The sequence below is a fragment of the Sinocyclocheilus rhinocerous genome, unplaced genomic scaffold (assembly GCF_001515625.1).
Source record: "Sinocyclocheilus rhinocerous isolate Xijiao unplaced genomic scaffold, SAMN03320098_v1.1 scaffold3161, whole genome shotgun sequence".
In the NCBI taxonomy this organism is placed as follows: domain Eukaryota; kingdom Metazoa; phylum Chordata; class Actinopteri; order Cypriniformes; family Cyprinidae; genus Sinocyclocheilus; species Sinocyclocheilus rhinocerous.
The window spans coordinates 151,432-168,745 of NW_015649638.1; the positions used below are offsets into that span (position 1 = coordinate 151,432).

General features: G+C 38.6%; 3 protein-coding genes across 5 annotated transcripts in view; 1 reads left to right on the forward strand and 2 right to left on the reverse strand.

Annotated features, from left to right (window-relative positions):
• Window positions 1-255: 255 nt before the first annotated feature.
• LOC107710936 (centrin-2-like) lies at window positions 256-1,353 on the forward strand. Its single transcript, XM_016515828.1, has 4 exons — window positions 256-477; window positions 787-915; window positions 1,013-1,150; window positions 1,254-1,353. The coding sequence occupies exons 1-4, from the start codon at window positions 256-258 to the stop codon at window positions 1,341-1,343; spliced, it is 579 nt and encodes a 192-aa protein (XP_016371314.1). The 3' UTR covers window positions 1,344-1,353.
• Window positions 1,354-1,983: 630 nt separating this feature from the next.
• LOC107710940 (acidic repeat-containing protein-like) lies at window positions 1,984-11,512 on the reverse strand. Of its 3 annotated transcripts, none has more exons than XM_016515833.1 (12): window positions 11,082-11,512; window positions 9,876-10,017; window positions 9,612-9,786; window positions 9,455-9,521; window positions 9,162-9,211; window positions 9,020-9,086; window positions 8,857-8,933; window positions 6,131-6,487; window positions 4,823-4,988; window positions 4,581-4,725; window positions 2,298-2,433; window positions 1,984-2,223 (listed from the first exon to the last, which is right to left on the reverse strand). In XM_016515833.1, the coding sequence occupies exons 2-12, from the start codon at window positions 9,963-9,965 to the stop codon at window positions 2,015-2,017; spliced, it is 1,539 nt and encodes a 512-aa protein (XP_016371319.1). In that variant the 5' UTR covers window positions 9,966-10,017; window positions 11,082-11,512; the 3' UTR covers window positions 1,984-2,014. The 3 variants fall into 3 exon arrangements, with proteins under 3 accessions (XP_016371319.1, XP_016371320.1, XP_016371321.1); XM_016515834.1 differs by having other exon boundaries at window positions 9,876-10,038; XM_016515835.1 differs by lacking the exon at window positions 11,082-11,512 and adding an exon at window positions 10,960-11,014.
• Window positions 11,513-13,048: 1,536 nt separating this feature from the next.
• Window positions 13,049-17,314, reverse strand: part of LOC107710944 (UDP-N-acetylglucosamine--peptide N-acetylglucosaminyltransferase 110 kDa subunit-like) — a 39,943-nt gene continuing 35,677 nt past the window's right edge. Inside the window, exons 22-23 of the mRNA XM_016515840.1 lie at window positions 15,101-15,224; window positions 13,049-14,161 (exon numbers count right to left, since the gene is read on the reverse strand). Coding sequence (XP_016371326.1) covers window positions 13,981-14,161; window positions 15,101-15,224 — 305 coding nt within the window. The 3' untranslated portion in view covers window positions 13,049-13,980. The remainder of the gene's footprint in view (window positions 14,162-15,100; window positions 15,225-17,314) is intronic.

Here is a 17,314-nt window from a genome sequence, read left to right on the forward strand (position 1 = left end):
CGTTATATTTTTATAACATTGAAAATATCCCCTTCAGGTAATCATGTGTTAATGCTATAGCGGTCTTTCCTTCTCATAGGAAAAATAAATACAGAGAAAATTGTCACCAGGGCATTGAGGAGTGAATTTACAACCACGGCTAAATCAATGCTACTGTTATTTAAAAGCAGAATATTATTCCAGCTTGGTTTATATATTACGCGCACTGTCTAATTTATGTTTGCATTATGTCTTGTATTCTTCATTTAAATAGTAATGTCCACTGCACTGGCCTGGTCTTGTTTTAATAAAGGTTCTATTCTATTCTGTATAACACAGGCCACTAGTCCCAAAAGACCCTCACTGGGGGCAGTAGCCCCTCGTAAAAAAGCCAATCCAAAGCCTGAGCTGACAGAGGAGCAAAGGCAGGAGATCCGAGAGGCGTTTGAGCTCTTTGACACGGATGGCTCTGGTTATATTGAGGTGAAGGAGTTAAAGGTGAGGTATAATGCCATGAACACAGCTTCAGCAGTTTACATGCTGCCACTGGCGGCCATGCCGTAGCCTACAGAGGGGTCTAAACCCCCCAATAGAGTCTTTTATACTTGGAATGTTTTAGGATTTTGAAAAAAAAATAAACAAGGTGTAAGGGAAACAGGTCAATTTAGCTCAAAGGGAATCATTTAAGATTTTAAAGGGAACTCCACCAATAATATGTAAGGGAATTTGCTTTTGGACTGCATATTTTCATATCGGTTTGTGTTTCTGATGTGCATATGTCAAACTTTCTGAGGAATCCTGCACCAGGTGGCCATGAGAGCGCTGGGGTTTGAGCCTAAAAGGGAGGAAATCAAGAAAATGATTGGAGAGGTTGATAAGGATGCTACTGGAAAGATCTCTTTCAGTGATTTTATGACAGTGATGACCCAAAAAATGGTAAGAATGAACTCCAAAGATATATTTATATTGAATTAAAAAAATGGAGTTATTCCAGCCGTATTACCTTGTCTTATTACTGTCTGGAAATCTTAAGGCTGAAAAGGACTCCAAGGAAGAAATTCTTAAGGCTTTTCGGCTGTTCGACGATGCCGAGACTGGAAAAATATCTTTCCGGAATCTAAAGAGAGTGGCCAAAGAGCTCGGGGAAAACCTCACAGACGAGGAGCTGCAGGTAGAAGAATAATCACAAAACCTGCTCGTGATCGGTGATAGACGATGGATTTCTCTTTATAAAAGATCACATTCGTTTTTTCCATGTATATGGCTGTCTTTAGGAAATGATTGATGAAGCAGACAGAGATGGTGATGGAGAAGTTAACCAGCAGGAATTTCTTCGCATCATGAAGAAAACAAGTTTGTACTGAATGTTATCAGAAGCACGTGTGAGATATACATTTCTATGTAAACATTTTCGAGTTTTTTTTTAATGATTTTGCCATTTTATGCACAGTACCATTCCAAAACCTTGATGCCTGTCAAGCCCATCGGTGGTTTCAGATCCCGTGTGGGTTTGCCAAAGAGCAAAACGCCAGTTGTTTACACTCTATATTCTCAAGTCTTATCAGTCAAAACATAAACAGTAGCATATTGCACAGGTTTGTAGTTAATGCGTCATATATGGTATATGGTATGCACTGAAATATTTTGTGAATTTGTCATTACATGGGTAAATCTACGGTGGCCGAGAAGTGCAAAGCAAATCACAATTCTGAAAACAAAATAACAAACGGGACCCAGACCTCGGTGACCTCATAGCTGGCTTGGGTCACATGATTCAATTTTGCATGCAAAAAATGTCCATAGTCTACTGCCAGTAGTGTTGCGATGTATGAAGCACAGCTCACACTGAAGTCCCTTTCAAAACAAGCGGCTTTCTGTTGGTCAACGCAACAATGCGCAATCTGATTGGGAAAATCCAGACACTGTGGATATCTATTAAAATGATTGGATTTTGCCTGTAAAAATTCACCAAACACTGGTAAATGTGACTGTGTCTTAAATGTGAGCCACTGTAGCAAGCAGGACAGTTCTGCACTCACGTGTTCTTGCAGCGGTCACACTGATACTGGAACTTGTAGTTGATGTCGTAACTGTGGCAGCGGGAAACCATCGGCAGCTCAGGATGAGCCAGCATCGCTTTACGAGCATAAAGCCTCCAGAACGGCCCGTGCCCGTCACGAACGTTGTTTATTAGCCATGTGGCAGCATGACACATTTCATGGACTAACGTATCTCGTAACCGATCTGTAATTGGAAACACAGTGTTTATTGCCAAGTGTCGAGAGCTGTGGAGAATTGTAAAACCGCAATGACAATACCTGCAGAGTCGCAAACTTTGACAGACAGCTCGATGCGGGCATATGGTTTCCCAGTGCCACGCTCCTGGCCTGAGATGCAATATCCTGCCGTCTTGCGCATCTTCTTGTTCCATGTGACAGACATGTCAGCGGGAAGCTGAGGGGTTGGAATTTATATTGAATTACTTTTCTTTTGTTTGTTTTTCCAGTGGCGGAAACGGGCTACCATAGAAAACAGATGGAACAACTTCAGGCTTAAGTCTGTTGGTGCGGCGAACAACTCATTTGTTTGACTTAAAGGTCTCCTCAACAATCTTCCTTCAAAAATATTCACTCTCTGAACTCAGTGCCCATCAAATGGCTCATTGTTTTCAGTGCCACTAGCCAGTGAAGCAGTGCTGTTTGCTTCCCACACACACACATCAACATCATCTCTTTAGCAACTGCAAGCTGCAATCAGGGTTGCCAGGTTTTCACAAGAAAACCCACCCAATCGCTACTCAAAACTAGCCCAATCGCGTTTCGAGGGGTCCCCAGTTAAAAATCGTGTTCGGGGGGGTAAAATACACGTTTTTTGGCGGAGTTCCTCTACTAAAATTCGCATTCCAGGGGATAAATATCATGTTATTGGAGTCGCTTCAACCCACGGACATGAAAAACAACCCGCGACTGCTAAAGTAGCCCAATTCCGCGAGAAAACCACAGACTTGGCAACACTGTCTGCAATTCAAAACTTGTCTGCTGTCATGCAGACCTTTACTTTGGTCCCTTTTTTAAAGGCATAGTTCAACCAAAAATTTAAAATGGCTGTTTTTTCTTCTTCAGTAAAACGGTAAAGAAGATTTTGAGATGAAACCGTGGTCCTAGGTGATTCATAAAATGCAAGTCAGTGGCTGCATGTTTTTGAGAATAAAAAAAAGCGGTAACACTTTAGTATAGTGACCAATTCTCACTATTAACTAGTTGCTTATTAGCATGCCTATTATTAACATATTGGCTGTTTATTAGTACTTATAAAGCACATGACCATATTCTACATCCCTAATCCTACCCAATATCTAAACTTAACAACTACCTTATTAACTATTAATAAGCAGGCACATTAGGAGTTTGAGGCAAAAGTTATAGTTAATGGTTTGTTAATAGCGAGAATTGGACCTTAAAATAAAGTGTGACCAAATAAGCATATCAGGGAACACAATTAATACTCGTGGCTCATGACAATATTTTGTGGTCTTATGAAGCGAAACGATCAGTCTGTGCAAGAAACTGAATGTTATTTACAACATTACTACCTGTACTGCAGAGCCTCAGGCAAACGGTCCGGAGTGATGCTCCGGTTCACTAACGAGTCATTCTTTTGAACCGGTTCTTTAGTGAACTATTTGAACCAGTTCACTAAATCGGACTGAACCAGTCTGAAACAGTTCACGGCTCAGTTACTCAATCAAAACTCACTTTGGGACGTCCGACAGTCACTCGAAACGCCTCTAAATGAGCCAAAATACCGGCATACATGAACTGAGGAAACACTTTGGACTCGGACCGAAGACTGATGAACCGCTGATATGAGCATGTATGAACAGAGAGCTTGAATGATGAGGTGAAATGAACGTTTTTATGGTTTCTCATTGTTTATGTAAAAAGGTGAGCTGACAGAGAGTTTACTCACTTTATATGCTTTAGACATGGAAAACATCCATGCGTCACATCATTATTGGTTGCTTTAATAATATCATTGTGTATACATGATCTCATTGCATGATTATGTAAACAAATGGGTGAATTGAACCAGTTCATTGAAACACAGTTAGCGGAAAATAATCGGAACTCCCTGTTGCTTAAGGCTCCAGATTATAGGTAAAATGTTGTAAATAATGTTCAGTTTTTTGCACAGACCAATCGTTTCGCTTCATAAGACCGCAATATATCATCAGGAGCCACTGGGTATTCTATTAATTTTGTGTTCTTTGATATAGAACACACTGAGATTTTATTCTCACTTGCATTTTATGAATCACCAAGGACCATGATTTCAGCTAAAAATCTTCTTTACTGTTCTTCTCAAGAAAAAAAAATTGCCTAAATTTTGGATGGCCTGAGGGTGAGAAAATTAACAGCAAATTTTCACTTCTGGGTGAACTCTCTCTTTAATGGAAGTCTACAGAATTTCTCACCTGCTAAATAAAAATCATACATTAAAACAAATCCGAACCCTAAATATCAGCAATTGTTATAGAGATGCTCGCCTGAGCAAACACCACTAATGATTACTACAAATGGAATTGGAGGTTTCACTTGTACCTTACTGTCAAACACACTGGTGTTGTAGAGCTGGTAGAGTTTGTTAGTGAGCTCCTCTTTGTTCAGTTTGAAGCTGCGGCTGTAGGACGATCCAGGAACAGACAGAGACTGCAGGAAGCAGCCGGGAGTTTTACACACCACCAGTCTGACAAAATGAACAACGGGACATGAATGTCAAAATCCCCTGCTGACAGAATGTGTAGGGTCTCCAGAGAGGCAGCTGTGGGGTGATTCGGCGGTACCTGCTGATGGGTGGAGCTCTGGGCTCCGTGTGGCTCACTGGTCTGCTGCGGGGCGTCTGCTGCACTGGGGTGTGGGTTGTGGATGATCCTTTAACCGGTATATGGTTAGTAACTTTCTTACCCACGGCAGTTGGTGTCGACAAACAGGGAGGTCGAGGTTTGGATTCTACATGGAGAGAGAAAGTGAACGGAAAATCAGCTGTTCTTCTTTCTGTAGTTCAGATTTGGGCACAATTTTCACCAGCCACAACAACATTACATTACATAAACATTATATAGGCATCGAAAACTAACAAATAATTAGGATTTTCCATTAGCAAATATATGTGGAAATTATGCAGACATAATTCAGCTCCATGACGGCTATGACCTAAAAACATACTTGCAAAATTGATGCCATATGATGATTTGTTTAGCATTTTCAACTGATGCGTCGGAGATCATCAACTCATTCTCACAATCTGAAAACCCAAACATGTAACCAAAACAATTGCATCTTTAAGGATCTCATTTTCATTTTAATCAGTATGGCATTTCTTCCTGTTGCTTTCCGTTAGTTTCAGCTAGTTTAGTTATTTTACGCCATAAGTTGACAGCTACATCATTACTGATTAGTAGTAGTAGTACATGACATGTCAGCATCTTAGGCTATTTTCATGGCAAAAACAATAAAAAAAAAATACAAGTGTAACAAATACAATAAAACCCAACAAAAGTTATATAACAAGATTTCTTACATTAACATATGATAAAAATTCTAAAACTTTTGCTGGCAAAATTACACTAAATAACTCTTGAAGTGAGTTCACTTCATAAAAGAGTTTTCTACATACATTAAAAGCTGGACAGCCCAATAAAATATGTTTAACAGAAAGGGGAATCTTGCAGAACATGCATTGAGTAGGGTCTTCACCTTTAAGCAGAAATGCACGAGTCGGTCATCTGGTAAATACCACTTGATCAAATCTAGTTTTAAAAGACATTAAAAATCTGTTTGAAACTTCCGGATGCATTTCATGTAATTTATTATTTGTACACGTATCCCACTCTTCTTGCCACTTATTTAATATATAACGATTAATAATAGGTTTGATCTCTGAGGGAGGACGTTACTGATTAAAAACAGTGTATGCACGATTATGTGTGTCAATGACGTAACAAACAACTTGTAAACGGTGTTTCTGTTCATACAGCACACAAACTTGCTGTAAAAATTTGCTTGTGAATCCTGAATATTTAGGGTAGCCAATTTGCCCACTTTTGCCACATCTAGCCCTCCAAACAAGACTGAAAACATGCGAGCTGTACCTGGAGGTGGCCTCGGGCTTGCATGCGTTCTGCCTCCCAGGTTGTGATTTTGTCTGACCCGGTCCAATAAGGACTGGAACTCCTCCTCAGAGCTGCATGTGTCCTCTGGACCGGTGTGTGTGGTCACTGCGACTGCTGGGGGGAGAGCACAAGGCTTCGCAGTCTCCTCTCTGCCTGTACTCGAGGCGTGATGTTCCTCAGATGGTGGGCGGCTGTGTCTGGTCCTCCAGGTGCTTTGGATAATAATGTCACCGTCATCATCACTGTCGCTCAGGAAGACAGGAGAATCACAGAGAGATGGAGGCCGTTTCTCTGGCTTCTGAACTGATTTAGGAGTTCTAGCAGTCTTGGCTTTCCCTGTGCAGAAACAACATCACTTGCTGCATACACCTTTTCCATCCAAAAAAAAAAAAAGGCACACACCTTGATCTATCAGAGCAATCAAGTGCGTTTAGTGCATTTATACTTGTATAGGAGCCTTAGGAGGTATAAATTGTTTGAAAACAGAATGTTTGTTTGGCGATGCGTGTTACAACATTCTAAAACATTTCATATTCTCATAACTTGCAGTAAACATTCCTTGCTTGCAACATTCTGTTAAACAATGGGTATAATGTCTACTTACGCATATATTAGCCTAATGTATCACTAATTTTTTAGGTCCTATAAATAATCAACATAACCTACACTTTGCTGATAAACCTGTTGTACACAATCTACATCATGCCTTCTGCCCTCTGATTGATAGCTCATTCTTTTTATCCAGTAAAGTCTTTTTTCTGTGAAAACGTACATGATTTTTATAATGTACATGTAAGAATAGCTTATTTTGCTAGTAATAAGTCAAGATGAACATGCACGGAACTGAAGCAGCTTTGGTTCTCTTGATTATCTATTTATCATTTTTAATGAAAAAAAAAACACTTAATTTTATTGTTAAAATGTAAATGACAACAGGCTTTTAAGGAAGGTTTATTGGTTTCAAATCTTTGGTTTATTTTTCTCTCATACGCATATATTAGCCTAATGTATCACTAATTTTTTAGGTCCTATAAATAATCAACATAACCTACACTTTGCTGATAAACCTGTTGTACACAATCTACATCATGCCTTCTGCCCTCTGATTGATAGCTCATTCTTTTTATCCAGTAAAGTCTTTTTTCTGTGAAAACTTACATGATTTTTATAATGTAAATGTAAGAATAGCTTATTTTGCTAGTAATAAGTCTAGATGAACATGCACGGAACTGAAGCAGCTTTGGTTCTCTTGATTATCTATTTATCATTTTTAATGTAAAAAAAAAAAACACTTAATTTTATTGTTAAAATGTAAATGACAACAGGCTTTTAAGGAAGGTTTATTGGTCTCAAATCTTTGGTTTATTTTTCTCTCAAACATCACTGAACTGCAATGAATTGCATATGAGCCATAAAAGACTGATGTATGAAGTACAATACTTAAAATTTTTTGTGCATATGTTTTGTAAAGAATTTTATACATAAGTTTGCATACGTTTTTGATGAGCATCTTATTTAATGGATACACATGAATATGTATGTCTATACACACATATCTGAAAAATCTGTGTATTGTTGACCTAAAACTAAATTTGATATAGCTAACTAAATGATTAAAGACTAAATGATTGACAATAAATTATAATTTAAGAGTTTTAAAGGAACACGCCACTATTTTTGAAAATAGGCTCATTTTCCAGCTCCCCTAGAGTTAAACAGTTGAGTTTTACCGTTTTCGAATCCATTCAGCCGATCTCCGGGTCTGGCGGTAGCACTTTTAGCTGTAGCTTAGCATAGATCATTGAATCTGATTAGACCGTTAGCATCTCGCTCAAAAATTACCAAAGAGTTTCTATATTTTTCCTATTTAAGACTTGACTCTTCTGTAGTTACATCGTGTACTAAGACCGACGGAAAATGAAAAGTTGCGATTTTCTAGGCCGATATGGCTAGGAACTATACTCTCATTCCGGCGTAATAATCAAGGAACTTTCGCAGCGCCTGAAAATAGGCTAACTTCCGCCAACATAACCAACGAGACCACCTGCTTGCACAGGGAGCGTGCTGGGGACTATTTTCAGGCGCTGCATAATATCATAACTTTGCTGCCGTCTAATCAGATTCAATGATCTATGCTAAGCTACAGCTAAAAGTGCTACCGCCAGACCCGGAGATCGGCTGAATGGATTCGAAAACGGTAAAACTCAACTGTTTAACTCTAGGGGAGTTGGAAAATGAGCCTATTTTCAAAAATAGTGGCGTGTTCCTTTAAGTATTGAACTGATTTTCTGAAATAGGCTACAAAGTCTACCGCACAGTCATTATGTAAAAAAACATCTCGTTTTATACCCCTAAAAGGGCAACGTAACCCTCTGATGTACAAACATTTACAGACAGATTACGAAAAAAAGTACAAATTAAATTCTGAAAATTTCAACATAAACATAAGCTAAGGCTTAACAACTTTTTAAACATGCAAGTCCCCTCCAAACATTGTAAATGTATGAAATACATCAACTTCTATACGAGGGTGAGTATTTTCCCACTACAGGTGGTCATGATGTTTTTAAATACTGCCTGTGAGCTAAACAATCAACAATCAATCAATTATAATAAATAATGCAATTCTCAACATAAAAAAAAAAAAGAAAAAAAAGTCAATTGTCAATTTTATTTCATGGTGAAACACTGAAAGATAATCATACCTTTATGAACGGAAGGCTTCCTCTCAATGACAAAATCATCATCAGATGACATGCTGTCCACTACGAAGCGTCTCAAACTGAGGGGTGAAATATAAAAACCGATGATCGACAGTAATGGCGATATACGGAAGAACTTGTTTAATGCAAATGATGCAACACTGACCCGTCATCACTGCTACTCACAGACTGCGACTGGACTTTAGCCTTTGGGGTTTTCACTCGATTTAAAACTAGAAAAAACACAAAACTGTGACATCTCTCAAAAATCAGTTATCTGATTTAAAAGCAGTCGATAAAGGACTTACATGTTTCAAATTCATCATCGCTCTCTGAAGACAGAACTGGAATTGGTTCTCTGGGGGGGAGGGAAAGTTATTTAGTTCAGGGTGTTGATGATGTTGGGACTATATACAAATATATTCACTATTTTAACATGCAGAGAGTCACTTTATTCACCACATATCAGTCCTATCGCTTTATATAAGAAAATTAAAGACACGGAACTCAACTAAAACTGTAAGGATATGATCCCAGAGATTCACAGCAGCCGATGAACATGTGTTTGGCATAACTATAAATTAAAAATATATAGTCTCACCTTAGTTTCTGGGCAGCGGATGCAGACTGTTTAAATGTAGATTTGGGTGTAGCCTTTGCAGCAAGAACTAGTGAGAAAAAACATCCAAAACTCAAAAGCGATCATTAATAATGTAAGAATGCATGCAAGCACAAAGTGTTCCTCAGCCCAAACGTACACTTATCAAAGTCCTCATCATCTGAAGTCAACAGCACGTGTTTTTCTTGAGACTGATTCTCTTTCCCTGAGCCAGTGTCCGTGTCAGACAGCAGCAGTCTGTGCGCTGGATCTGTGCTTGAGGACTCATAACTGCCCAGCGCTGGACGTCTGCTCTTCTTCAAGCTCTTACGCAACTGAAACAGCAGCAAGAGACAGGCTCTGATGAGACATCTCGAGAGGAGTTTTATGTAAATGATGTATGTGTTCAATATAAGCATTAGACCTTCTCTTCAGCTTTATCCAGACCACCATCTCTGTCCCAGCCCAGCTTTTCGGAGACCCTCTGAAACAGCGATACAGTGCCGGGATCCATCGCCACATGAAGTGTGGAAAGCTACTGATCAGCACCTGAGCACTTCACTCTCCTGTTGGCACAGAAACAAAGCCTAAAAATTTTTTTTATGCATTTACAAATGAAAACCAGTGTTGGGGAAAGTTACTTTTAAAAGTAATGCATTACAATATTGCGTTACTCCATAAAAAAAGTAACTAATTACGTTACTTAGTTACTTTTTATGGAAAGTAATGCGTTACTTTACTAGTTACTTGAAAAAAGTAATCTGATTACGTAACTCGCGTTACTTGTAATGCGTTACCCCCAACACTGATGAAAACAATGCCGAACTGAACTGTTGCAACTGAAGGCGGCTTAGATTGTATTGTTCTGAGTCTATGTTATACATGGGACTTTTCATCTGTTTACATCAGAACGGATTAAAATTAATAAAATATTAAATGAATACAATAAATAAAATTTAAAACTACAGTACTATAGCAACACACTATAATATCTCTAAGCATTACGACTGGACATCTCAGAAAGGCAACAATTAATCAAGCTAGTTATAAAACTACACGGCTGTAAGTAATACAATGCTGCCAAAGCTGAAATATATTCAAAAATAGATAATACATAATTAATATATGACTAAGCTAAACATATAACAACATATGTGAACGTTTAATATCGACATACTTCAATCCTGTCCTGCAGAGTTTAGCTCCGACCTGCCACAACACACTGGCCTGAGGTCTCTAGTAATCCTGAAGACCTTGATTAGCTCGTTAAGATGTGTTTAATTAGGATTGAAGAGAAACTCTTCAGTAAGTTAGTACAGGACTGGACACCCGTGCACTAACGTACGTCTATAAGTTACTCTAACCTTACTACTTCAAGATACACCTGCCGTTTTAATAACGGTTAGTACATCACTCATATCATGATGATATATCATCAAATCATGCATACAGACCCGTTTATCACTTAATAATAAAATGAATATCTAACCTAAACTGGTTATATTTACCGGCGTTCTTCGTGTCTGCAATATCTACTGGCTTTTACTAAAGCGACCATATGACAAACGCACACACTTGCTAACAAACGGAAATTTAGCTTTAGCCCAAATGTTTTGTTTGTTCAACATACCTGGTAAAACTGAATTTGATATACAGCGCCTTCAATCAAATAAGCAGAACTTTAAACCACCAGCTCGCTGCGCGACTGCGTAACAGCGTTCAAATTTCCCCAACCGGAACTTGTCATCTGAGAGAAGAAAAAAAAAACAACTTCCGGTGTTACAATAAATTCGGTTCCTGAAGGATTTGGTTCTACTGGGTGGCGCATATATGAAATAAAGCCAGTCTGGTTGGTTGGTAATAAGTAAAGCTGGTGATGCTGTTTGTGGAGATGTTTAATCATCCTCTGCTGAGATCTCGAGAGATTGAATGTCTTCTTCTATTTCAGTTGATATCTAAAGCTGTGGCTTGAAGAACAGCTGCACAAGCAGAATCACTGAAGGAAAGAGAAGCAAGAGCTGAAAAACATGAGATGATGAGACTGTAGTTGTTGTGTTTCTGCTCATCTCATCTGTTTTTCAGTTCTGGTGTCTCTTTCCTTCAGTGATTCTGCTTGTTAACAGCAGCTGTTCATCATTCTCTCGGTCAGGTGGACTATATCAGTAAACTAGCCAACAGTAAATGAGGGTGTGATTTGGGACAGTCTCTGAATGGTGATAATTCACAGTATATTGCAGTAAACTACTTTCTCGGAAACAACCCAGATGCATCAGTTTCTCTGGTTTAATGGAAAACAGTATGTTACTGTTAAAATGTTTACATCGGAGTTTTACAGTGTGTAGAAAGTGCTATGTAAATAAAGATGAGTTGAGCTGACTTGAAGAGGAATTCAAAGAAGAAAAGGAAATTGAAGAAAAAGACAAAAGTCAAGAGAAATCAAAGAAGCTGAAGGAGAAGAAAAAAGAAAAGTCAAAGACGAAGACGTTGATGTCAAAGTAGTGAAAAAAGAAATATAACCTTGAAGTTGAAGATGACGTTGAAAGTGTCAAAAAGCTGAAGAAGAAATCAAAGTTGGAAGACGTCAAAGTCAAAAAAGCAGAAGTCAAAGATAGTCAAAAAAGTAATCGAAGTCGTCAAAATAAAAAAAATCAAGAATTCAAAGAAGTTGAAGAAGTCTAAGATGTCGAAGTTGAAGAAGTTAATCAAAAAAGAAGTAAAAAAAAATAAATAAAAAAAGTCGAAGTTAATGACACTGAAAAAGTCAAAAGTTTAAGTCAAAAGAAAAATAACTCGAAGTTGAAGTCAAAAACAAGGAGCCAAGGAAGTCAAAGAATTTGAAGACGACAAAGTTGAAAAAGAAGACGGCATTGAAGACAGAAGTTGTTGAAGAATATGTTGAAAAAGTCGAACAACAAAGAAGTTAAAGAAGAATACAAAGTCTAAGAAATCAAAGAATAAAGCCTGAGGCAGCTGTGTTTGGGCCTCTAGCTGTCTCTGGGATGTTCATCCCTCTGTTCTGTCAGAGATTTAAGTTAGGGACATCCATGCTTTAATATCTGACAAACGAGGTGAAAGAACAAAGCATGGTTGTTTTGCTTAAAAGGTACATATTTTTATATCTAACTTGATGCAAGCAAGTCATCAACTCTGATGCCGTTTCAATGCAATGAAGTGATCTAAACCATGACTGGAATTCCTCGCTGATACTGACGAAACATTTGCTCTATTCATTTTCTAATTGTTTTTTTTTTTCTTTAAAAAAAGGGCCGCTAACATTACCTTTCTCTATTCTTTTTCTATTCTATACTTGTTTTTTTATTGTATGTATGCATGTATGTATATATATATATAACCTTGCTACGTGTACTGCATTAAGCTAACTGAGACTTGTCATAGCACTTGCATACCATTGCTCTTTTGTTGCAAAAATGTAGAAAATAGAATACATAAAGGTAAATTCTGGAAGCTAAAGTCTGGAAGTAAAATATTACACCCAGTCTACACTGAAATGAATGTGATGTGAAAAGAGCCCATTCTGATCAGTGATACTGTGCACACTGGATGACACATGCATCATTTTCAAAAATAGCACAAATGGATTATTTAGCATTTCTTTATTGAACTGAATACAGCGATTAAATTTACAGTGGGTGCACATCACAGTTTAGTCAGTAACAAGACACCCTGCACAACGTAACAGTAGTATAGATCACAATAACCAGTATGTGTTAGCTCCTAAAAGGAATGGAAGAACAAATGAAAATGAAAAACAAAAACCGCTGCCAAGTATGTGCAACTCTCTTCAAGGTTTGCCACATCTCTTTATTTCAGTTTATGTAAAGAGCCTTGCACAATTGACACTGACAGTGCATAAATAAAACGAGTTAATAGGAAGACAGTGTACAAAACCAAAACAGCTTAGAACATACTTACCTAGAACTTTCCTGCTAAAACCATAAAAAAGAATGAAAAATCAGGAGTCGGTACTTGAGCAGTTTGCAGGCCTTCTGTCAGTGTGTAATAAGACACTCCTCTGTTTAGCGTGCTCACATTGCATGTTTTGAAAAAGAGGACATTTTCTCTATCGGTGATCCGGGGAATGCATCCGCCACTCGGATTGAAGTCATGATGACAGAAAGCTAAAATAGGTCAAGAAGCACATAACCTAACTAAAAAAAGCCCCTATCTGTGATGATTACGTTTATATATTTTCTGAATTATTGTAAGACTGCCCCTTCTCATTTCAGACCCCACTTTTTTTTTCATAAAGTCCACCTCAGTTACAGAAAAGTCCTTTAGAAGCAGAGAAACAAACAAAACGAAAGTGGAGCCAACCAACATCAATTTAGTCAGACGATGGGAAAGGGGGAGGAGTCTCAGTGGAGCAGCTTTGTGCATCCTGCTGTCCACTCTGGCTCATGGAAACAAAAGCTGGCTGGGATCGTAGTCACGGTGCTCACCTGTAGGCTCCAGAGTCTCTGTGACCGTCACATACTGGGGGGCGGGGGACATGCAGGGACAAGCTTAGCTTAGGTGCTCTCGCTGCTCTCCAGAGACTGCATTTCGACCAGGTGGTCAGGTTTGCCTCCAGCGGCGTAACGCTCCCACATCTGCAGGTAGAGTCTCTCCAGGTCCATGGTGTAGAGTTTGGTGTTGAAGAGCGGGCTGCAGATGCGCTGCTTCCACACGCGGGAGCGGACCTTCTTCAGGCTGAGCGGAACGAAGGGAGAACGTGTTTCAAGCATCTTAAACGTGTCTTGTTTTGAAAGTGGAAATTGACTAAAGGAACTTACAATTCCATATCAGTGCCAAGCTTCACAGCAACGTCTTCATACTCCTGACGGCTTTGGGCGATGAGCTCGGGGCAGCCAAGACAGGTGAGCTGAGAGGCAGCAACACGTGAAGCCAGTGTCTCTCCTGCAGAAAACATCAAGACGTCAGGGCAAGCTAAATTATGATCATGGATGAAAAATAGTTTCATTTCAATTTCAATTGAAGCTATTCCTTGCAAATAAACTGTATTATTATATTATGGGGCCGTTGAACGCTTGAAACTGATTGGCTGGCAAACGTTCTAAGCAGTGTCAATTTTCGACCAACGACATTTTTTCACCGACGAAAACGAGACGACAACTAAAACACCAGTTTTTAATGACAAAAACTACAACAAAAATATACTCTCATTTTCGTCAACGAATAAAAACGAGACGAAAATGTTAGGGAAGGGCGATCTGGGAAGATATCCAGTCAGACTCAGTCAGGACTGATGTCTTATGTGGTAGTTACAGTAAGTACACTTGCATTGTATTTGTACCGTCGTGATCTAACCTCGGGAAAACGCGGCGCTCTACAGACTTCGCGCAGCAGTGCTTCTGACTGCTTCAATGAGGGTTGTAATCAATGAATAGCGCACATTTATGCCAACGACTGCTTATGAACTAATGTTGATGAATTATGACAATGTTTACTATACGATATTTATATGGTAATATGTTTTAGGAGTTTGGTGTTGAAGAGCGGGCTGCAGATGCGCTGCTTCCACACGCGGGAGCGGACCTTCTTCAGGCTGAGCGGAACGAAGGGAGAACGTGTTTCAAGCATCTTAAACGTGTCTTGTTTTGAAAGTGGAAATTGACTAAAGGAACTTACAATTCCATATCAGTGCCAAGCTTCACAGCAACGTCTTCATACTCCTGACGGCTTTGGGCGATGAGCTCGGGGCAGCCAAGACAGGTGAGCTGAGAGGCAGCAACACGTGAAGCCAGTGTCTCTCCTGCAGAAAACATCAAGACGTCAGGGCAAGCTAAATTATGATCATGGATGAAAAATAGTTTCATTTCAATTTCAATTGAAGCTATTCCTTGCAAATAAACTGTATTATTATATTATGGGGCCGTTGAACGCTTGAAACTGATTGGCTGGCAAACGTTCTAAGCAGTGTCAATTTTCGACCAACGACATTTTTTCACCGACGAAAACGAGACGACAACTAAAACACCAGTTTTTAATGACAAAAACTACAACAAAAATATACTCTCATTTTCGTCAACGAATAAAAACGAGACGAAAATGTTAGGGAAGGGCGATCTGGGAAGATATCCAGTCAGACTCAGTCAGGACTGATGTCTTATGTGGTAGTTACAGTAAGTACACTTGCATTATTTAATTTAATTTAATTTTCCATCTAATTAACAACTATTGTTGCTTCTGTCTGGGATTCCCCATCACAGGATGGACAGCCTAAGAACATTATTCAAAATATTATTTAATAAATACATTTTACTAGCATCAGCTTTTCATAGTTAAAACTAAAACCATAAAATATTTTCATTAATTGAAATAAAATAAATGTTAACTGAAATTATAAAGCAAATCTATAAAAAAGGTAATAAATATTTAAAATACATATATTTAAAAAACTTATTTTATTTTATTTAGTTTATAAGCTTTAGCTTAATTTGATGTACTAAAATAACCAAAACAAAAAATAAAATAATGCATTACAATTTAACTAAACCCTTTAAATTTTAGTCGACTAAAATGGTATGATATTTAGTCGACTAAAACAAAAACAATTCAGATGACTAAAACTAAATCTGGTTCTGAGGTGTGCAATTATTTTCAGGGAAACGCACGGCGAACATAGTTCCAGGCAGCTCTTGACCGCATTACATGTCCATATCACTTCGCCAAACGATTTGAGTTATTTCAAAGGTCCTTACAACCTAAAACAGCAAAAGAACCAAAACACTGGCCAAGCAAATAAATATAGTAAACAACAGGATAAAAATGACAGATCATTTTCATGTTTTTGCCACAAAATTACGTTTTAATATGTACGGAAAGCACATTCTCTCTCCCGCTCTCTCCCTTACAGACGCACATACAGTTTGCACACACGTGCTAATGTTGTTAGCGCTACTCTTAACATAGTTTAACAACTTAAAATCTACATGACTTCTCACAAGCGAGGTAACAACGACACTGTTCGTGAAGAAAATGAATTTAAAGTTTCACTAAAACTAGAGACATTGCTGCTGAACACTTTTGAGAGACACAGATTCAGAGGTAATCTCTCTCTCTTTCTCTCTAACTTAGTTATTAGTCTGCTATCAACAGCTCAAGCCTCTGTTACTAGGTTTAAAATTAAGTTTTGGAATTAGCAACGGAGGCATTGGATGAGATGCGTAAGAAATTAATCCTACTTACTAGGGGTGCTCCGATCAGGATTTTTGAGGCCGATCACCGATCGCAGAAAGCAGTATCTGCCGATACCGATCACCGATACTGATCTTTTTTAGAAATTTATTTATTTTTGAAAATGGGGGGAATTCCCCTCTTAGGTGACTCTTGTGAGAGGAGAAGCAGCGTTCACACAGGAACTCCTGAACGCACTGCCGGACCGCAACAGTGTGCAGTGTGAACGCTTTAATCCGTTAACATGTGCGCAGAAAAAATACACACCACATTCGCACTGCAAACGGAGTAATGTGAACCTGGCGTTATATGTGTGCGCTTATCTTCAGGAGCGCTGAATGGTTAAACACACTGGCAAGAATTAAAAAGTAATGCAATTTATAAACTTTAGTGACGATGTGACACTGCCTCGATTGTGCAAGTGACAATTCCTGTGTCAACTGTGCAGCGTGTAGCTCGCTTATAGACAGACGCGATGTGGTGATTTGAAGACATTTGCGTATTTTGAGAGAGAGCGCGCGCGGTGATTCACTCACGCTTTTTATGAAGTTACGTCTCTCACAAGGTTTTCAAATTACTTTATAAGTTATTTAATGAAGAAATATAGCATTATAATTATTTCCTTCAGTATTATAATAATTTCACCCGCGCCGGACAGAGACTGAG

Bases quoted from the DNA above. Each gene is read 5' to 3' on its own strand.
- LOC107710936 (XM_016515828.1), top strand. From the start codon at position 256: ATGTCCACTGCACTGGCCTGGTCTTGTTTTAATAAAGGTTCTATTCTA. The intron at 916-1,012 runs GTAAGAATGAAC...GGAAATCTTAAG, and splicing joins CAGTGATGACCCAAAAAATG to GCTGAAAAGGACTCCAAGGA. The intron at 1,151-1,253 runs GTAGAAGAATAA...GGCTGTCTTTAG, and splicing joins TCACAGACGAGGAGCTGCAG to GAAATGATTGATGAAGCAGA.
- LOC107710940 (XM_016515833.1), bottom strand. From the start codon at position 9,965: ATGGATCCCGGCACTGTATCGCTGTTTCAGAGGGTCTCCGAAAAGCTG. The intron at 4,989-6,130 runs GTACAGCTCGCA...CTCTCCATGTAG, and splicing joins AAGCCCGAGGCCACCTCCAG to AATCCAAACCTCGACCTCCC. The intron at 2,434-4,580 runs GTACAAGTGAAA...CCAACCCCTCAG, and splicing joins CCAGTGTGTTTGACAGTAAG to CTTCCCGCTGACATGTCTGT.